This window comes from Peromyscus eremicus, chromosome 15 (genome assembly GCF_949786415.1).
Source record: "Peromyscus eremicus chromosome 15, PerEre_H2_v1, whole genome shotgun sequence".
Classification (NCBI taxonomy): domain Eukaryota; kingdom Metazoa; phylum Chordata; class Mammalia; order Rodentia; family Cricetidae; genus Peromyscus; species Peromyscus eremicus.
The window spans coordinates 19,765,002-19,787,704 of NC_081431.1; the positions used below are offsets into that span (position 1 = coordinate 19,765,002).

The 22,703-nt window shown below is 41.5% G+C and overlaps 1 protein-coding gene across 2 annotated transcripts in view; it reads right to left on the reverse strand.

Annotated features, from left to right (window-relative positions):
• Window positions 1–22,703, reverse strand: part of Kmo (kynurenine 3-monooxygenase) — a 41,490-nt gene that overhangs the window by 15,180 nt on the left and 3,607 nt on the right. For both annotated transcript variants that reach the window (XM_059280657.1, XM_059280658.1), the window contains exons 2-10: window positions 20,913–20,982; window positions 20,510–20,607; window positions 19,285–19,374; window positions 14,110–14,158; window positions 9,534–9,621; window positions 7,726–7,891; window positions 4,771–4,842; window positions 3,533–3,654; window positions 357–504 (exon numbers count right to left, since the gene is read on the reverse strand). In XM_059280657.1, coding sequence (XP_059136640.1) covers window positions 357–504; window positions 3,533–3,654; window positions 4,771–4,842; window positions 7,726–7,891; window positions 9,534–9,621; window positions 14,110–14,158; window positions 19,285–19,374; window positions 20,510–20,607; window positions 20,913–20,982 — 903 coding nt within the window. The remainder of the gene's footprint in view (window positions 1–356; window positions 505–3,532; window positions 3,655–4,770; window positions 4,843–7,725; window positions 7,892–9,533; window positions 9,622–14,109; window positions 14,159–19,284; window positions 19,375–20,509; window positions 20,608–20,912; window positions 20,983–22,703) is intronic.

Sequence of the window (22,703 nt, forward strand, 5' to 3'; positions counted from 1 at the left end):
GAATACCAAAATTTCCATGAAAGTAGTAGTATTCAACATCTAATCAGTTTGTAGTTTTACTTAGACCTGCCAATCATATTAGTCAAGTTTCCACATTAGGCTATAGACATAGTTCTCAAGAAAACAGGATGCCTTATCATATGTTGTGCTTTTCTCTAGACTGGGATATTGTATCAAATAATCTGGATCCTCGATGGAGTTGAAATGAGTCTAACTGAGGAACTAGAGTGGTGAGAAAAATGGTTATGTTCTTGGGACTGTGCAGGGATGGTTTAGACAGTACTTCTATTTAGGATTTGCTATTTGAGACAGACTTTGGAATGTTCGAGGAACTTTCCCACAGGAAGAGAACTCACCGCATTCATTCCTTGCCCAAAAAATGGGACAATGGCATGAGCTGCATCTCCCATCAGCACACAGTGTGACTTCAGGTGGAAGGGGGAACACTTCACTGATATCATGGGCTGGGCAGGCAGCAGGAAGAAGTCTCTCATGAGGCCTTGTCTTTGGAAGAAAGCAATCAGAACATGAACAGATTAATTGGGGCCAAGCATTGCTAAATTCTTACAGATTTATTGGCTTCATTGCCATGGTATTTTGATTTAAAAAAAACAAACAAACCAAGAATGCAGAAGTAAAACAGCAAATAGAGGAGAAAGATGTAGTTCAGTGGGATAATGCTCATCTAACATATACAAGGTCCTGGGTTCAATCCCCAGAACCAGGGAAAGAAGAAAAGAGAAAATGGTTTCTTTTAGAAATAAATTCTGCTATGCTAGGCTACAGAGAAGGCTAATTTGGTAAAGGCCGGCTGTGCAAGCATAAGGACCTGAGTTCAGAGCCTTAATTTCCATGTAAAAGTCAAGTATGGTGGCACTCACGTAAAGCACAGGGCATGCCTGCAGTATGTGTCTATAATCCCAGATCTGGGTGGGAAATAGAGATAGGAAGACCTCTGGGGCTGACTGACTATCATTCTACTGCCAGAATTTGAGCATTTATTCCCTGTTCTTCAATCAATATTTTCTTATGTTCTTATGAGCCAAGATGTTTGTCAATGTTCTGTAGAAAAAATTCACAAGCTACTTTTACTTGGAATATATTTCAATCACCAGAACAATATTTGACTAGTGAGTGGCTAGACTGCCTATCTATCAGGCCCCACGTATACACCTTGCTGGCAAGTCAGTCTAGCCAATCAAGAAGCTCTAGGTTCAGTAAGAGACCCTGTCTCTAAAAATATGGTGGAGAGTAACTGAGGAAGACACCTAAATATCAGCCTCTGGTCTCCAGAAACATGCATGTATGTGTGGGTATATGTACATTGGACTGCCCCCACATGGGCATATATATATATATACATGTGCACTTACAATACAAACATGTATACGCGCACAATTCCACTGTTCTAATTACCATTGTTTTTGGTAAAGTTAACCACATACAAAGGATAAATCTGGCAACATTTGAATAATTTGAAATATGTCTGTATATCATGTCATAAAAGCATTATTATGAAAATGGACCATAGTGTTTTCAAATGTATTATTATATTTTAGGCTGTTTTCAAACATACTAGTATACTTTAGACTCCTGTGTAAATGCTGAACAAATGTTCCAGTATATTTCACTAGACCACAGCAAAAAAGATTAATGTGAATTTTTATGTTTTAGGAAATGAATAACAGTAATCAAAATCATGTCTGAGGAGGTTGGAATAAGTTGACCAATGGATACAAGATTTCAGTTGAACTGAAGTAAACTCCTCATCTCTATTGTTGAACACGAAGTCTAGGGTAAACACAAAGAAAACCCTGATATTCATAAAACATCAACAGAGGTTTCATAGAAACTATAAATATGAAAACACTACATGTCCTCAAGAATGTTAAGTCCGAGGCCAGCAAGATGACTAAGCAGGTGAAGGTCCTTGCTGCTGAGCCTGATGACCTGAGTTCAGTCCCCAGGAATCACAAGATGGAAAGCAAGAACTAACTGCCACAAGTTGTCCTCTGACCTTCACATGCCAGAGTGTCCCCTTTCAACAAATAAATAAATACATAAATATAATTTTTTAAAAAATTAAAAAAGAATATTAAATCGGTCTAAAGATGTAAGAAATAGCCATGGAACAATTTAAAACTACACAGGATCTAAATTTGGTGTGCAGGTAGGTTCTTTTCAAGGGTGGAGGGCTGTAGATCTCTATATATAGATCAAAAACCTGTGACAGTTGGCACTTTGCAAGCGCTATCGGGCTGAGGCTGCACTTTCCATTTTTCACAGGTAGTTGTGGATTTTGTAACACCACCATCAGGAATACACCTTGATTATCATCTCGGAGGTACATGTTGGGAAGAAAGAGGCTGACTGGGTTGAAATCGTGCTGTAAACCAGGCCTGGTGGCACATGACTGTGTTTTCAGCACCAAAGGCTGAGGAACAAGGATTATGGGTTCCATATCAGCTTGGGTTACAGCAGGAAGGCCCTGTATGGAAAACAAAAACTCCTGCTCTTCTTTGGCCTGATTGTTCACATGCCCCAAGTTTCATGTATGAAATCTGAATCCTCAGCATGATGATAGTTGCAGCCAGGAACTTGAGAGGTGATTCATTCATGAGCATGGAGCCCAGATTGAATCCAATTTGTGCCCTTACAAAATAGACGCAAGGGAGATCCATGTCCCTTCAGTCACAGAAGTTCTCACAAGCAGAAGGCGCCTTCTGTGAGCCAGGAAGAAATTCTCACCAGCCACAAACCTTCTGGTGCCTTGACTTTGAACATTTCAGCTTCCAGAGCTGGTTGAAAGGGTCTCTCACTTCTAAGTCACCCAGTGTGTGGCGGTTCTGTTGCAGCCAGCCTATACAGGTGGCACTGTTTCTGCAGCACGGTTCTGTCTCCCTGGAGAGGACACTGGAGTGGAAAGTGAGCTAGGTGTTTGTTTTGTAGAGTGAGTGTGTGTGTGTGTGTGTGTGTGTGTGTGTGTGTGTGTGTGTGTGTGTAGTATTGGGAGGAAGCAGAGTCCTTAAGTGAGAACATACAGCAAAGTCCATGTGGAGGGTGATGCTGACATGGGCCATATGAGGAGCAGACAATAAACCAGCTAGCTAGCGAACTCACTGAGCCTTGGTGGGGCAGAACTCAATCTGTGTGAGCCCTGTGCTGAACAGTGTATAGGATGACCTTACTTAGTCTTCAACAACCTGCCCAGGGTGGGTAATATCATTTAGCAGCATTTCACCATGAGGAGCCCTGAGCATAGGAAAACACAGAGCTAGGAAGGGGACAGGCCTGAGACAGGCATCTGCTGTGTCACATACCAAGCCCAGGAGCCTGGGGAAAGCCTAGGGACACTGGTACTTGTGTTTCTGGGATAAATTGGGCATGATTGTCCTAGAATCTCTACTCCTAATGTTCGTTTACAGCTAGGGCATTTTAAGAGCAATTTTCAAGAAAAGTCGGAACAGTTTTGTTTGGATTTGGAATAGCTCAACCCAAAGAAATGAAGGTACAGTTTTCAGCTGAGACTCACTCTCCCATCAGAGGGATAGCATCTGGAAAGTTTCTCTGGAAGAAGTCCAGCACATCATCACTTGTCAGGAGTTTTTCAAACTCTTCGAAGGGCATGAACAAGGTGCATGTAAAAGATTTGTCCTGTGAAGGAGAAGAACAAGATGAGAGATAAAAGAGACTGTGGGGTTGGGGATTTAGCTCAGTGGTAGAATGCTTGCCTAGCAAGCACAAGGCCCTGGGTTTGGTTCTCAACTCAAAAAAAAAAAAAAAAAAAGACTGTGATGCTGGCATTAGGAGTGGACCTTTAAACCACAGGACCCTCGCTGGGACTAAGGATCTCCTGGAGAATATCCAAGCCAGCTTTGTCCACTTTTTTCCTGGAGGAAAGCTGCTCCACCATGTCTCAGAGGTGCTCCTTGCTTCCCAGGTCACTCAGAGTATTGCTACTGTGTAAACCGTCCATGTTCACCAAGTAAACACCGCAGTCCTTTGATTGTTTATAGATGGTTTCATGTGATTTTTTTTCCTCCTCTTTTTTCTTCCCCTTAAGATAGTATTGATCCCCTTAAGCTAGTATTGATCAAGGCTGGCTGTGGTGGCACACATCTTTAATCCAGCACTCAGGAGGCAGAGGCAAGCAGATCTCTGTGAGTTCAAGGCCAGCCTGGGCTACAGAGTGAGTTTCAGCCAAAGCTACACAGAGAAATTCTGTTTCGAAAAACCAAAAAAAAAAAAAAAAATCTTGATCCTATGATAGACAGCAACAGGAAGAAAACAACTACCACAGAACATAGGTAGCTAGAGATATAAAGACAAAACCCTGGAGACAAATGAAAGCAGTCACGCATGCACACACGCACGCACGCGCACACACACACACACACACACACACACACACACACACACACACACACCCTAATATCCCACAGACCTTAAAGACTGGAATTGCTTTCTAATATTCAACCTAAATCTCTTTGGCTTTACTGTGGCACCTGCTCCTAGACTGCCTCTGATTGAAATGACAGCACCCTAGATATGAACTCTTCATTATCCATATCAGTATAGTCTCCTTTCTAAAGTAAATACTGAACTTGCTTCTGGTTTTTCCTCAGAAGCCCAAAGCTTCAAAGACAAAAATCATTAAATAGATTAAATAATGATGAGATCAACTAGGTTACATAAACAACCAACACAAAAGTAAGAACTAAAAATATCAATTATAGATATGTAAGTAACTGGCAGGAATGTGCACATTACCATATTGGGAAGGGCAATCATCATAAAGGCATTTCTTGGCCAGATATGAAGAAAATTAGGTTCCATGGCATACTGTAGGACAAAGAACACAAGTTCGATTAGCAAGTCACTCATCTCTACCACAGTTTTGCACTGCTTCTGAAGTAATAGACCATTCCCATAGATATGGTGCATTGCACGTGTGTTACTGCGTGAAGTAGATGCTGTCTTAGAAGATACTTAGGGTTCTATCTTTATACATTCAAACTTAGGCAGGTTTTTTGTAACCATTTATTTCGAGATTTGAGACTATACTATAATAATCGATTCTTTCTCTTTCACCCTGTCTTTCTATACATATAAATATGCATGTCAATATGCATATGTATGTATGTGCACATAAAAAATATATAAAACACACATGTGGGTAGATGTTTGTGTGTGTAGGATTGTGTTCAATAATTTTACATTTAGTGCTTTTATAGACAGGACAGAAAAGTCTTGAGTTCAAGAAGTAAGAACAAAATGGAAAGAATAGTGGTCTCCCGGCTCCCCTTGTCATGAAGTAGCAAAGTCACTCTGTCTTAGAAGGGTCTGTAGCCGCCTGACTTTGCTGTTCTTCCGTTGTCTGTTTTGTATTTATTTGTTGTTGTTGCTTCTGCCCCAGAACCCTAAACAAAGTCTAAAACACAGACACTGAAGAGAATCAAGTGCCTAACTGTTTGATTTCAAAGATTACACAGGGACAGAAGTACAGATCCCATGAAAAGCCAAGTCACTTAGCCTTAGTAATGTAAGAGGTGGGAAGTGTGAGTGTTTCAGTGCTGACTGAAAGTATGGGGAGTAGCGGTTTGACGTGTAAATAGTGCAAACAGACCCTTGTATAGAAGACCAGAGCACAGGCGAATTAAGCAGGAACCAGCAGGGCTTTGGCACAGCTTCACAGCTAAACCAGACAAATATGCACCTAGCACTTGGATGAGAGTGGAGTGAATTCTCTGCCTGTCTCTTCTGCCATCTATTGTATTTTTCACCACTCTCTAGTCTTTTCAGAACTCTAGAACGTAAGACAAGGAGGAAAATAACAAGAGAAGCTAACTTGGTTTCTCAACGTTGGCAGCATCGAAGGTCAGAGCTTGATTAAAATAGTGAAGAAGACAACACTTAGGTTTTGTCTTTCTTACTGACACAAAGGATGGCTTGTGTATCATGGCAAGAACAGTGTGCTACCAAGAACACATGGTAGTTCACAAATAGTCCTCAAGCCTAGAAAACAACCGTAAACCTCAGCTTCTTTATTACCAAGCCACACTCTCGAGAGAGGCCTGTGTGGGACAGCAGGCTGAAGGCAGCTTGGAGATGCCTCCTGGTTCCTCTCACTTGAAGTCCCTCAAAACATAGGTCCAGATAGCTTTCTGATTGTGCCCTAACAGCTCTGCGTTACGTCTGGGAGTATGGAAGGAGAGGCGGAAAGAATGTAAGAATGGGAGGGTGCTGAAGAGGGCTGTGAGATGGTGTTTCTGGATATGCATGGGTACTGCACTCATGAACTCACAGCTACTCACACAAGATCTACACAAAATCAAGGCATCTTAAGTTTCTGCATAGATAAGGGAGATGATTTTCAGGCATTGTGGCTTCCTGTAGAACTCTGGCAACTGGTAACGCTAGAGGAGGGAGAATCTTTCTTCTTGGAGAGTGGGGCCACTTGTAAGTTTCCTGTGTTTCAGTGGATGATTCCATATCCATGGACATATGAGCAGCACTAACTGGACTTAGTGTGTGAAAAAATAATGAAAATAAGAATGAAAAGAGGAGGAAGAGGAAGAGGAGATGATGTCAGGAGGGGTATGTGTCAAGAAGAGACAGGGAGTTAAGTCATTGTATACATGTAAAGAAATCCTCAAAGAATGAAATAAAATACAAGCTTTAAGGTAAAGCAGGAAAGCTAAGTTCACAAACCTTTAAGAAATGAAAAGAATAGAAGATATTTTCCTAATAATACCCAAAGGCCTTGCATCCAGTCTCTCTTCCCACTCCACACTTCAGAGGTGGAGGGCAAGTTGTACATTAAAAAAAAGAGAAAGAAGAGAGGAAGAAAAGGTGCAGAAAGTTCCAGGAAGTGAACTAAGCTGATTTTCCACAAAGACCATACGTTTTCTCACATTTTTTGGTTCCTAGATTTTACTTAGATGCATAAAATCATGCATATATATGGATGAAAGACATGTAAGAAAGTACAAGTAAAACTGTGTAAGGGACAAAGTGGGAGAGGGAAAAAGGGCAGAGGGTCCTGGGGAAGAATATGCTGAGTGCACAATACATGTTCAAAAACTTAAATATATAAATAAATACTCTTAGAAGACAGAAATAAAAAAAAATCATTGTCTAGGATTGTTTGGGGGCTTGTTAAGATGTCCTTGTGTTTGGGCCACATTTGTCTCAAGACACTGTAGCTTGAAAAAATGAGACTTTTTAAAATACTATTAATCATTACTAATAATTACATGTGACTGAAACGTAAGTGATTACCTCACAGCTGCCTTATTGGGTATTTTTTTTTCTTACGTCAGGGCTGGCCAGTCAACAGAACTATCTTACCCTGGAATCCAGTTATCAGCTCTCCAACCGTGAGGTCAGGACCCTCATACATCGGGCACGGGGAAATCAGTGCAACAATTCGATGAAGAGGAAGTTTGTTCATATTTCCTTTACCAAAATAAGTTTCTATGTTTGATTATGACAGAGTAAAGTAGTTTTGTTTTGTTTTTAAATGTAAAATTTTATATCAAAATAATTTCATGTGAAAATTTCCATAGCACTTATTTACTTCTGGCATAACATATTATTTAGCAATGGAACAATGTGGGAATGAGAAAAACAAAATTAAAATCTCTTTTCAGAAATACATTGTTAATCTACTCCACTAGCTCTCCCTTGATGCACCTGTGGGGGAAGGGAACAGAAAAGACCTACCTCCCCATTCTTGGGTGGAATTGTCAACTCCATGTACCCATGAGGGATGTACTGCTGACTGTAATCAAAGCGGGGCTTCTTCATGAGGTGAGCTCTGACAGTTGAATAGGCTCCATCACAGCCGACAATGAGGTCACAGGTGACATCTCTGGGGACTTTGTCAGGTCTGAAAAACAGAATGAACCATTCCCTCCGCCAACGAGAATCTTTCTACTTGGGGTAAAAAGCAAGCTCTAGAGGTAATTCAAAAAGCCTGCTTCTACACATCTAATTTAGAGCCTGACTTAATCTAACTTGAATTCAACAGATTTAAAATTAAGAAGAAAATGCTTGTCCAAGACATGGTTTTGCTTTTGAGAATGAGAATAATGTACCACTGCCCTGATACTAAAGAGAGACATGCTTGCTCCAGAAGTGTGACAGAGCTGAAGAAAGACAACCTTGAGAAAATGGGAAAGCAGTCCCGAAGTGCAGAGGTAAACACATCTGTAAGTCCCAAGTATGTGAGTGAACTCAGGAGCATCTGCAGAGATGTGACCAGGGCTTGCTGGAGGAGAAAAGCTTGGTTTGAGTAAAGGATACCAGATAATAAGCTTAAAAACAGAGCACACTTGTCCCTTGTTCATCTCCAGGATTGGTTCTAGAACATCCAAATCTGCAGATGCTCAAGTTCCTTGCGTAAAACAGAACAGTATTTGCGTATGTCTTACCCCTCTTCCCCAGATGCTTCAACTTCTCTCTAGAAATGCTGTGTGAGAGGCTGTATCATTAGGAAGCAAGGGCAAGAGTAAAAGTCTCTGCATGGTCAGCACAGAAGACCTCTTTCTCTTTTGTGTTTTCTTGGAGATGCAATCAAAATTGGATACTTTTGATCTGAGGTTGGTTGTACCCATGATTAAAGCATTGTTAGATACAGGAGGTTAACTTGTATAATGCACAAAGGGCAAAGGAGGAGGGAAGGAGAATTTTGGATATAAAGACAGAAGTTTAAATTCATTATATTATTTCTTCCATTAGAAGGATGATGATTCAGGAGCGGCAGTTTCAGAAAGCTGACTTTCCCATGTGAAGTGGAAGGGGGACACACAGGAGGCAATGGCAGCAGCACACACGTGTAGGGACAGAAGTTGGACACCATCATCTCACAGGAAGAAAGAGACTCGAAAGAAAGACATACTGACAAGAACGGACAGATTGAATGGGAGAAAACAGGGGAGAAGAGTACACCGTGAGGGACTGATTATGACAAAACAGTACGAGGGAAGACAGGGATGTCTGGAGGCAGGGAGGCAACAGAGATGAGAAGGAATCTGAGATAATGCGACTGTACCGGGATTGGGACATCATTGATCAGGACCGTGCTGAGACCAAGAATGAGGCCAGCGGCCTGGGCACACATGCAACGCTGGAGATGTGAATTTACAAGTGCTCATGTAACCTGTGACTGATGTATGGTATTCCGAGGGTGGGACTTTAAAGGACATAGAGCTGGTCAAGGACAGGCAGAGAAGTCACCCCATGAAAGTGGACAGGCAACACAAGGCAGGAGAGGGCCACCTATTTCCAAGGATGAGAGAGTCTGAACAAAGAATGTTCACCCAAGCATGGAAATGAAGGAGAATTACCAGTTCTGGATACTCAGGAAGAATGGTGGACTGTTCTCAAACAAAAAGCCCTGGCTGTGACAACTGTTTGAGTTTTCACTTCAGTAATCATTTAACTCTTGTAGAAGAGCCAAAGAACAAAGTTTGCAGGTAGAGTTCTCCACTCCCACCCTTGCCCTCTGAAACCAAAAGCCTGGTGATTACCCAAGCACGGTGACCACCCCTTCCTCAGGACGGCATTTCGACAGCTTGTGGCCAAAGTGCACCTTTGCATTGGGGTAGGACTCCACCGCTGAGGGAGGAAAAAGAAGGTTAAACAGAACTGAGTTTCAGCTGTGGCTTCACCTAATCAAACTGAAATGCTGATCATTTGCTGTGAATAGTAGAGAGAGACCACTTAATTAACTGATCTGTTTATTTGTGACAGGGTCTTACTATGTAGTACAATCTTGAATTCACTGTGTACCCCAGGTTGGCCTCCAGCTCACAATATCTGGCTTCTACCATATGAATGCTGGGCTTTCATGTGTGTACCTATCATGCCAGAAAACATACTTAGTCTCTATTTTTCTTTTTTTGCTTTTTTGTGACAGGGTTTCTCTGTTTGTCCTTGCTGTCCTGGAACTCACTTTGTAGACCAGGCTGGCCTTGAACTCAGAGATCACCTGCCTCTGCCTCCCAAGTGCTGAGATTAAAGGTGTTCACCATGATGCCCAGTTTTTTTTTTTTAAAAGTCAAGCAGGACATGGTGGTGCATGGCTTTATCTTTTCTTTTTATTAATTTACTAATTTATTATTATTATTACCTTGGTTTGGTTTGGGTTTTTTTTGACACAGCGTTTTTCTTTGTAGCCCTGGCTGTCCTGAAACTCTGTAGACCAGGCTGTCCTCAAACTCAGAGATCCATCTGCCTCTCCCTCCCTAGTGCTAAGATTAGTGTGTGCCACCGCCAACCAACGAGATACTTATTCTTAATATGACATGGATTTGTTAAAATGTTAATTTGGCAACTGTTTTGTGGATAGTCTAGTATAACTTTTAACAATACAGACAAAAGAAAAACAGCTGCTGTTACTTTAAAAATATTCAACTAGTAGCATTGTACCAACTCCAGCATCCCTGTGATTGTGCCCTTGGGAAGGAACGATTGTCACATTCTTCAAAAGCTGCCTTTCCAGCTTGATTTGTGAGCAGAAACACTCAGCCATTAAGAATGTTCCCTCCATTATGCATGGCTATTTCTTTCTCTGGCTTCTGGTTGACAGTGCTCCCGGTACCATGGCCCTTGGGTACTGAGCAACTGTAGGACCAGTCGAGCTTGGTGTGGTGGTGCGTGCCTATAATCTCTTCACTCATGCTAAGGCAGGAGTTCAAGGATCATGAGTTCAAGGCCAGCTTGAGCTATGTAGTAAGACTGTGTCTCAAAAAAGAAAAATGAATTAAAAGGAAATAAGAAAATGAACCATCCCTCCCCACCACCAACAAATAGTCTAGTTAAAATGGTAATATATTTCTACTAAGATTAATAATATATTTCTGAAAAGAGAAATGAAGAAAAAGAGAAAAGAAAAAAGGTAATTTCCTTGTCACATAACTGCAGAAATCAGAGTTTATCTGACACAGTTAGGGTATCTTTTTTATTTTTTAAAAAATATGTTTTGTTATACTAGGTTACAATAAAATTATGTTCACACAGTTAAAATATTATATATGTGGCTTGGCATTTGTGGTTCCAGACTGGACAGTGCCACCTTGGGAGGTTCACAGAGCAGAACATCACATAAAGATCTTGAGAATTATTTTTAGGAAAAGAGTCTTAAAAGTGTCTTGATACAGGAGTTACTGAATGTCCCAACCACATCTATCTTGTTTTCCTTGTTATAAACATCGAATGGGAGAGCAAACCATGAAACATTTGTGCATGGAAATGTGGTTTCATCTGATAATGGGGTTCACTTACAATGTTTTTTGGAGGGGAAGCGATTAAGTTAGAGAAAAATAAGTATTTATAGTTAATCAAATATATGGAATGTATGGATCACATGTTTCATGCTTTGCAAAGAAATGAGAACTTTATATGCCAAACAATGTTTGAGTTAAGAGATTCTGTTTCTCTCTCTCTCTCTTTCCACACACACACACACACACACACACACACACACAGAGAGAGAGAGAGAGAGAGAGAGAGAGAGAGAGAGAGAGAGAGAGAGAGAGAGAAAGAAAGAAAGAGAAAGAAAGATACATGCAGTTCTTTATTAATTTGGAGTCTGTGAAGCACATCCTCAAAGAAGAACAGTATGGAAATGTCTGTCATGTATACCAAGACTGTAATTATATCAATCAGCTCTTTATTATTAGCTGATGTTCCATATATAATAATAAAGGCAGAAATTAAGTCATTAAAAAGCAGAGACTTTGGAATAAACAGACTAAAGCTCATATCTAGATTCTATCAATTATAATAGTGGGACCTAAGAGTTCTAAGCTATCATTTTGTCATTTGTAAAGCTGAGATAAACTTGATTCCGCCTCACATGGTTGTTGTGGGGCTTGTGGAAATCAGTGCGTGTAAAGCACATGCTATAGTGCCTGGTGCTTCAGTAACAACTTGCTATTCTCTTTATCTTAGTAAATTCAGAGGCTGTAAACAGGTCTGTGACGTTGCTGTTTTAAAAAGCTGCTTGGTGTTTCTCTTCTTTCTAAAGATGAGCAGGGATGTGTGTAGTACATTGTTCCCACTCCACCCACCATCTAGCTGAAAGACAGCTCCAAATATAACCAGAGGTGAAAAAGTAATTCTATGGAACATTTAACTTGCTAAAAAGACAGAGGCTTCTAGAATATATCAAGAAGGGTTGGTTAAAAAGACAATAGAAGCTCAACAAGAGGGAAACCATGGTGGGTACTGAGAATCTAGTCCACTACCCAAGGATAATGAAGTCATGGATCTTGGAGGAGAGCCTATGACTACCACTTTACTAAACCAGCTTAATTCCCAACTGCTTTCTAAACATTTGTCCTTATACCCATAGATTAAGTGCAGCTCTCACCCTTATCAAAGATACTCCGCTTTGCAATGGATGAAGATCATTACAGAAAACCACAACCAATCGAAATGCAGAGTTGTGGAGCCATTCCAAAGGATGTATCTACAAAACACACCTGCACCTAACGCTCAGGGAACAATGTGGAAGGGGGCAGGGAGACTGTAAGAGCCAGAGGATCAGGGAGTTTGCTGTGAGATTGGATCTCCTAGGAATGTCAGAAGTGACACCCATAACGTCTCATCAACATGGCTGCCTAAAGATGAGCTGAACAAGGACAACAATGAGGTGGATGGGGGGGAAGCCCATGGGGCCCCAACCCTACACATGGAACTGTAGGCAAGGAATGCTGAGAGCAGGAGAAATCAGTTGTCTTTCCCAGGTTTGGTGGTTTGAATAGGAATGGTCCCTATAGACTCGTGTGTTTGAACGCTTGGCCCATAGGGAGTGGCACTATTAGGAGATGTGGCATTGTTGGAGGAAGTGTGTCACTGTAGAGATGGGCTTTGAGGTCTATTCTCAAGCTCCACCCAGTGTGGGACACACAGTTGTTTCTGTTGTCTGTGGATCAAGATGTAGAACTCACAGCTCTTTTTCCAGTACCGTGTCTGCCTGCATGCTACCCGCCATGATGATTGTGGACTAAACATTTGAACTGTAAGCCCCAATTAAATGTTTTCCTTTATAAAAGTTGTCATGGCCATAGTGTCTCTTCACAGCAATAGAAACCCTAAGACACCAGGGAGGGCACACCAATTGGTTATCCAACACCAAATGGTCAGCCCTGAAAATATACATATGAATAACATTACACAGACTGAAAAGGTTATATTGAGGAATATATATATACATATATATACATATATATATATATATATATATATATATATATATATTACAACAGTTAATGAACAAAGAGACCATGTATTTGAAAGGAAGTAAGGAGGAGTGTATGGAAGGTTTTGAAGTGAGGAAATGGAAGGGAGAAATGATGCAATTATATTATCTCAAAAGTAAATGTTTTTAAAATTAAAAAAGAAGATAGTAGAAATGTTCAAGGGGTATGCTCTGCTGGTAATGAATCTGTTCAGTATAATCACTGAACTGGTATAATCTACTGTTAAATGTAATGAAGACTGAAAGGATACCAGAGGTGTGAAAGGTTACCAGGGATGTGATGCTATGGTTCACTAAACTTGCAGCCCGGTAGCTTCAGTTTATGGGTGATTCTTTTTAGTTACTCAGAGTACAAACTTGAGAGCTAGATCTTGCATCTTCCTTTCTCAGTCCCTTCTACACATTTGGTCTCCTACAGACATGAATCTGCCCTCCCCTTCACCACACTGCTATCTGACTTTGCCCAGGGCCTTGGTTAGGCACTCAGGGACTATGGCAATGCCCTCAAAGTTGCAGCCTCCTTTCAAGCCTTCACATCTTATTTTCCAGACATGTTCCTCTAATAGGGCACTTGGCAGTTGTCTGCTTATGTCTGTTGACCCATTGGACTGTGAGTTCTTGACCAGACAGTGCGTGGTAGAATTCCAATGTCTGAGGAATGAATTATCTTCTTTTACATAATTGATAAGATGAAAAGAGACACTGTGGCAGTTTTGCTACTACTTTTCAAGGGCTCTGTACCGTACACAATCTTATTCTTTATAGCCCATAGAAAGGAACAGCAAGCAAACCCTAGTAAGTCATGTGACAAGCTGAGTGAACAAAAGCATTAGGCTTACCAGTCAGTAGATCCTTGTTTAACTTTTCTCTGCTAATGGAAAGGATATACTGCAAGAAAAACAAAGTAGACATTGTTTCTGGAGAATGGACAAATGCAACTCTAGTTACTCAGAAAGAAGAAATTTTCACTATTTAGCAGAAGGTTGTAAACTAGTTTTAGAACTATTTATCTAAGTGGTATGATAATAATAATAACAACCATAATAATAATACAATGATAATAAACAACTTTAACCAAATATGCTTAATATAATATTCAAATTTTTATCTTAGACTTTCTCAAAGTTTGAACTATAAAAATCAAAACCTCATACAGTGAAAATATTATTTTCATTAACATAATTTTAACATTGTAAATTTCGTATTTCCATCAGAGCTCTCTAAATATGGTTGTTACATTGCTTCACTACTGATAACATCAGAGCAAATGCACTGTTCCCCATCTCCCCCCACCAAATCTACCTCCCAAGCCTTAATCTCAGAGAAAACTGTGACGGTAACAGGGGGTGGGGGAGGGGCTGTAGGAGAAAGACAACCCCTCACTACAGTCTGTTGCTTATTTCGGACTTTGTGGTAAAATGTGGCAGGTTGACTGTCCTAGAATGCAAAGCACGTATGGTGTCTTGGGACCATAATGCTGTAAGCATCAATTAAAATGTTTTATTTTTAGTTTAGTTTAAAAGCAGAAAGAAAAAAAATCAAGTAAAATAAAAACTGATCTATAATAATACATCTTAGGTTGCTCGTAGTCATCATCACACCAAGTTAAGTTTAAGTATTAATTATTTTATAGCGAAAATACTTATCATGGACCATGAAAATCATAATACAGTCTTATGATTTAAAGAGAATTCATTAAATATTTAAAGCACATCATTTTTCCAAATGATGGGAGACCACACAGTTTTTAACATGAAAATACTCACTTACAGCTCTTCCTCTCATCCTGAGGTAGAAATTTTACCTTAGCAGTCAAATCTAAACTTGGTATAAAAATAACTCAGTCATATCACAGTGGCAGTGGTTAAGGAGTTGCTTGCTTCCTGTTGTGATGGGGCAAGACAACACAGAGGCTCCTCCATCTTGGATTGTTGCTGAGGCCATTTCCAGATTTAACTAGAATGTGATCCCCTTGATGGAGAATCCCATGGAGAACTACCCAACTCCATCTAGGAAGCAAAGGTCAGGATGTCCTGGCTAACTTATCTTAGCCTTTGTTAACACTGCCTGTTTGTGTAGAACCTCCCTCCAGCTAACCACTTAGCTTCGGTTAAAAGTGCTTGCTTCAGACTGCTTACTCTGTGAAGCCCTGGCTCCTGCCCCTGCAGATGCTGAGCAAGATGCCTGGATAAGGCCTCTGTCCTTAAAAAAATAACTCCATGTTCTGGACACTTGGGGCCGCACCTAGGTCCCCAGACACTTGGGTGTAGTCCTAGCCAGCTGAAATAAAGATTTTCAATTGGCTGTACACTATGTCTGAGTAATCACCCCAGTGAAGAGAAGAACGATGACTCAGTAGTTAAGAGCACTGACATGTTTTAGAGCACCCAGGTTCAATTCCCAGACCGTCGGTGTCCAATCATGCCAGGATTAAAAAAAAAAAAAAAAAAAAAAGACAGAAACACTTGACCTCTCTCTCCTTTTCTTTAAAGAGGTAGTGTAGGATGGCAAGAAGCAGAAGCACTGCCTCCTCCAAGCCTCATAGCCCAAGGTCACGGCCGGAGCAAATACCACTACTGGAGTAACATTGATGTAGGAAGACAGACCTCTTCTTTGCCTCATAGTTCTGTTTCCTGTACTTCTGTGTCACTAATCACTGTGTTTCAGTGGAAACCAAATGTGTATTCTGAGTGTGAAAGGCCAGAGGCAACGGCTCAAGAGTAGAGTACTTGTTCAACTTGCACAAGGCCCTGGGCCCCAGCACAGCAAGCAAACGTTCTAGAGGATGTTAGGAAATGTTCCGATTATAAATATTCATTTCAATTAATGTGGTGAAAATAGACTTTTTATGTTAGTTACAGGGCTTGTGTGCTGTGGGAACCAATAGACACTATCAGCCCAATGGGACACCAGGACTTGTCTACCGTTTACTTAAGCGGTCTGGATGGCATGACATCATCAGTAAGAGTCAGTGCTGTTCCTGATGCAGAACATGTCTCCAACACCTGTTCTAAAAGGCTGGTCCCTCGAGGAACTACTAAGAGTCAAGGAGTCTAGAGATATAAAGTGGCTGTCATTCCAAAATCACAAGGATAAAAGCTATGTTAGAGAGTTTACTTGGAGGCATGTAATGTGATTGTTTAAATGCAGACCATTTCAGATACAACAAGGGAAAGCAGTTACTTTCTCTGCCCTCGATGCCCTCAAAGGAAAATGCCTCCTATTAAGGGAGCAAGGTAGCTTAACTTTGAACACAGAGGCTCAGGAGTGTGCCGGGAGCTTTGACCACCTCTGTGTATTACACGGTATCTTGACAGTTCCCAGGACAGTCTAGGAGGGAGAGGGGGATGTCCACAAAGCCAGGAAGCATCTGTACATGGTGTGGGGGAAAGGGCCAAGAGACAAACAGCCAGGGAGGGTTTGGGAAGTCAGTTTTGCGCATTATGGATATCTAAACTGTGTGTCTTAATGCAAAGTACTTCATCCATGGCCCAGAGCTCTTCAGCAGATTCATTCTCTCTCCCTCCCCCTCCCCTACTCTCCCTTCTTCTCTCCTTGTCTCCCTCCCTCTGTCTCTCTCTTAGTGTGTTTGTGTGTGTGTGTGTGTGTGTGTGTGTGTGTGTGTGTGTGTGTGTGTAATATATGTGTGTGATGGTATGGTATGGAGGCCAGAGGAGGGTGCCAGGTATCTCTCTCTCTCTCTCTCTCTCTCTCTCTCTCTCTCTCTCTCTCTCTCTCTCTCTCTCTCTGCTTTCTTCCTCCAAGACAGGGTCTCTCACTGAACCTGGAGCTGCCCTGGCAGCCAGCAAGACCCAGTCATCCCCCTGTCTCTGTACCTCACAGCACTGGGATTACAGAGATTACAGGTGTGCCTATGCCTGGCTTTACATGTGGGTGCTGGGTCACTGAGGATATATTTGTATTTATGTGTATACATGTGGCTGTATGAGTGAATAAAGGCGCCCGTGGAGGTCAGGAGAGAGTGATGGATTCTATGAAGCTGGAGTTACAGGTGGTTGTGAGCTCCCCAGTGTGGGGGCTGGGAACTGAACTCAGGTCCTCTGGAACAGTAGCAAGTGCTCTTAACTGCTGAGCCCTCTCTCCAGACTGAACGCTGGGGATCTGAACTCAAGGCTGCACAGTGAGTGCAGCTCCAAATATGCTGTTTTTAGGTCATTTAATAGTAGAGATTAACAAAAGGGTGGATTTCATGTCTGGATCTTGGTGGTAGCCAGCTAATACTGGGTGAGGGGGACCCAGGGGCCAAGAGGTTGCAGAAGCCAAAAGAAGGTGGACGTGAAGATGTGAAGAAATCTTGGGGTCATGAGGATGACTGCACTTCCTCAGGCAGAGCAGCTGAGTGGTTCAAAGCAACTTGATGTAGTTCTTAAAAGACAAAGCGGCCTTTGCGTTTGACTAAAACACAGCAGACGTCAATGCAATCATGCGGAAACTGAAGAATGCCAGTGGCTGTAAACTTAGCCTTCGCTCAGTTCGTAAGAACTGAGAAATATCAGTGGTGGCGGGAAAGGGGCCACTTCCTCTCTATTGCAGTGAAACTCCAAAATTGGAACTCTCCCACATACCTGCTCCCTCTTGGGGACTCAATCCCCACCACAACAGTTGAAAGCAATCATGGCCTCTGGTCCCAGTCACTCTCCTCGTCTAGTTTCTCTGGTATTTGAACTCTATCTTCTTCTGCCCACTGATACATGATTGGCTTGGAGTGAACTTGGCTGGACAGCTCAGCTTCCTTAGGATGTTCCATGGCAATACAAAAGACTAGTGAGATGATATTGTGAGTCACTCACCACGGAGGCAGAGAGCAATGGGGCCATGGCATGGCTGTCTGGGCTTCCCCGTCACACCCCTAAGAAGAAAGCTGCCTTATTTGTGCCTTGATGAATCTCAAGTGAGTCTGCAGGCTGTTTCCTCTTCTATAAAGCGTGGTAGCTGGGTTCAAGTTCAATAACTTATGCTATGCTAGAGTGAGCTTACACGCCTTCTCTGTCAAGCCTCTGGAATTACTTTGCATTTCAGATTTAAGTCTTAGAGATGAAATCTTGCTCAGCTTTCCTCCATTTGATTAGGGTAATTCTATTTTGCTACTGATTTCAAATTTCTACAGAGTGCTTCCATTTTTGCTTTCTCTGTAGCCTTCCTGTAAGCTACAACTTCCCCCTTTCTTCAAGCCACTCCTCCATTTCCTGACTGTACCACACAGTGAACCTCCCCTCGTCTTATTCTACTGATATCTCTTCCCCATGAAACAAATGACTGTCCCTCATCCTTCAGAAGAAGACTGCGAACCTTACTCAGGCTCTGTGCCTCATAAGGCATGGCTCCACAAAAATAAAGCAAACTGGGAATTCCCCTCTTGTTGATGGATGTTTCGGGACTTTATTCTCTCTCAAATTTATTTCTAAACTCAAAGGGTATAATTAGATGTAAATACATTTTCTCCCAGTTATGAACGTCAGCACGTAAAAGATGAGGAAAACACAGAGCAGGGTAATGGATTTGCTTTCAAAAACTACATCACCATCTGGCCTCTGTTATTTTAGGAATTAGAAAGTACTGAAAGCATTTCTGGTTCATTCTATACATTCTGTTATAAGCAAATCCAGGGCAAGAGGGCCACTGAGGGGAAGGCAACAGCAATGGACTATGCCCCAGAGTTGTCCTCGTACATGATACTCAACAACAAATAACGTGGTAATTCTTTCTAATTGAAAGGGAGGCAGAGGGCATCCCAAACAGCTGGGCAGTGGGAGCCACATGCAGAAAAAGAAGTGGCCTCATGACGAGATTGATAGGCGTAGCTCAGTGTTTGTCATGGGCGTTATTGCCTGAGCCCTGGTTTGAACATCTATGGACTAACTAACCAGTGTATGTGTTCCTGGCGTCTAGACTGAGGCTGAAGGTATCTGAATTAAAGAAGAGCAAGTGGTCCATGGCAGACATCGGCTCAGGTAGAAATGATGTGCAATCCGCTGCCTCCAGTGTGAACCTACCTGAGACTTATTCCCATAGGGAATTGCAGACTTCTTTCCTGAGAGAGAGTGGATCATTCTCGCTCTCATAGGCACACCTTTGGAGACAACCTGAGAAGAACCAGAAACAACCATTTCCATTGCTGTGACCTACCACCACGAGAATCAAATAGACATGAATATAAATGGGATTTTTCAGTTAAACCTTTAAAGGGACCCAGGAAGCCTAATGTCACTCAGTGGCTACTTTGCTCCCAAGTATGTCAGTGTTTCTTTAATTTGGAAAAAAAAAATGAATGTTTATCTGGTTTAAACTCTCTATCACAGACTTTGGGGAGTAGTTAGATGTTAGAGGTACTGAGTTGGGGGCCAAATGATTTTCTTCTGACTATGAGAAGGGTCATTGTGAGGGGAAAAATGTAATCCTCCATGCTTTCTGTTGTATTCATTGGCTATGAGTTCCCTGGTTAGAGGTAATGTTGCATGTGATAGCAAGCAGCCATGCCTTCAAGTTCCTTCTCTGACTTCCCTCAGTGAAGGACTGTAACCTGTGAGACGGAAAAAACCTTTGCCTCTCCTAGTTTGCTTTTGATCAGAGTGTTTCATCATAGTGCCTGAAAGGAAACTAGAGCAAACCCGACCTGCCCAATCAGAGACCTACTTTCCTGTAAGAGCCCAGTGTGAAACATGATACCAGATGGAATTGTAGTGTCATGTCTGTGACTCCCCAGTCCTCAAGTCTCAATACCCATCATGGGGTAAAGGTTCACTAGCTTGTCAAATCTGGAATTTTCCAAGCTTTTGCTGAATGAATTTTCATATGCAGGTCATTGGAATCAAATAACATTTCATATCAGGATAAAATCAATGCCATGAATTATTGAAAACCATTGAGGATATTCATCTCCACAAAAAACTTATGAGGCTATAGCATTGGCTTGGTGAGTAAGCATGCTTATTCTGCAGGCATGAGGGCCTGCCTTTGGATATCGAGTGGCCAGCTCAAGGGTCAGTGAAAGACCCTGGCCCAAGGGGAAAAGGTAGACAACGGCAGAACAGGACATCCAACACGTTCTTTTGGCCTTTGCGGGTACTAGTGTGGGCATGCTCACCCAACACATAAATAAACACATAGGTCTACATCACACACACACACATACACACACACACACACACACACACACACACACACACACACACACACACAATTTTTTTTAAAAGAAAGAAAACTGCATCAACAATGTACCTGATCTTCCAGACCAACGGCCTTCAAGGCCTGCCGTCCTCTATAAGAAAGGGCCAAGTTAATGCTTCTTCCACGTGTAAACTCAGCCACTCGAATATCTAAAAACAGGAAGCAGACTCTGTGATGCACACACTTCCTCAAATGAGGCTAAGGAGTGAGTGAATCCTTGCATTTGAACAATTGTTCAATTCAGAGTCAAATTAAAAGACTCATTAATGCATCTAAAGAAAATACCAGGTGTCAATTAGTATTCAATTAAATTCAGATCACTGAGGTTTTAAAAGTATTCTAATAGTTCTTATATCTTAAATTTCTTTTATTAAGACTTCTTTTTATTCAGAACATCCAAAGAAATAGATGGTGCAATTGGAAACCCTTCCTCATTTTTCCATTACCGACTCACCTTCTCTAGCTTCATACACATCAACTTGAAAATTCCTCTTTGCAAGAAAGCATGCATTCAATGCTCCAACCTAGAAATCAAAACCAACTTTTTCACGTCTTCATCTGGTTTTGTACATACACTGACATTTTGGTGAAAAACACACTATTGTGTATGGATGAATATACTACTCCATTCATTACACTGACTTAGTTGTAGTCACTGTCCAAGAAGACCAAAGGCAAGATCAGTCAGACCATCCAGCCCTGATCATGCAAGCCTATAATTCATCTGAGGCAGGAGGGTCTTGAGTTCAAGACCTGCCTGTGCAACTTAGGAACAGCCTGTCTCAGTATCAAAAGGTGACTAGGGATACTACCTTTGTCTAGCACGTGCAGAGCTCTGAATTCATTCCCCAATAATGTAAAAGAAAAGAAAAGAAGAACACAACAATCAGCTTAATTCAAGATTAAGTGGTATAGTTGTAGACATAGGTTTGGCTTTTTTTTTTTTTCTGCAAAGGAAGGGACACGTGTTAGAATATTTAGAGAAGACCTTTTCATAATCAAATGAATAAATACTCTGCTAGCATCCCCAAATGGCCATTACAAAGGAATGAACAAATGAATTCTGGTGTATTTACACAAAAGTATAAGTGAAGAGTGAGTTATAGATGATTCATACTGTGTAACCTTCTTACAAAAAGGATAATAGAGACAGAGCCATGGGTATATGTGTATATATATCATTAAAATATGTTTATACTTATTAATGCATATATGATCATATGGTATGGATGTGATAAAAATACTAATTAAAAGGAAAGTATTCATGGCAGTGTTTTAGTGAATGAGGAAGTCAGTGATAGTCACTGGAATATATTGATTCTCGTGTTGAGTGGTGAGCTCACAAGTGCTTATTATTAACAGTAAACTAGCAACAACACAAAAACAGTAATTAGGACTTCTTTAAGTCCAGTAACAGCAGTAGATCAAAGACTATGAGAATTCCTATTCTGTGTAAGTGAGGTTCAAATGAAGCTAAGAGGAAAGCCTTGGCATATGTGCTCAGCTGCAAGGGCTGATTCTATGCTGGGGATGAGGACTCTACACTCTGAACATGTTACCTCTTCTCACTTTCTGTAGAAAGCGCATAATTTGGAATAACTGTCAGCAGCATCTTAGGCTGTTAGGTGATGAAGTAGCTAAGAAGACAAGAAGAGATAGACAGAAACGTGATGTGTAAACCGCTCCAAGCCTCCCACAATTGTGTAAAGACACCATAGGAAGGAGGGCGGAGGAAGGAAGAAATTGGGCACAGTAAGGCAGACTTCATGAGGGCAGTCTCTCCCAGGGACGTGGACATTTATGAACTAACTCTGCAGTTGTTTGAAAGCACTGCATGGAGAGCCTACAATAGGAAGCAGGTAGCAAATGAAGTGTGAGGAATAAATTCCTTGCATGTAGGCAAGGCTGGCTTCTGTGAAGTACTTCAAAACCCCACCAAGACTGTTGGAGAGATACAGGCAGAGAACATGAGAGCTGAAACTTCTTTGATGAAACCAGAGCCTCAAAAGATGGAGGAAGGTTCACAGAAACATCAAAAGTGTCCCTTGACCCCCTGAACAAAGGAAGATAGACTTCCACAGCCCATCAAAGTCCATTCCACCTGCTGAAAGATATTCTAGGGATGGAATGACAGAGAGAAATCTTGGAGCCTAAAGAGTGGGAAGGAAAATGAATGGTCACAAAGAGGGCCCTGGTTAAACTGAATGGGTCACCAAACCAAACCAAAAGTTAGGAATCTGGGAGA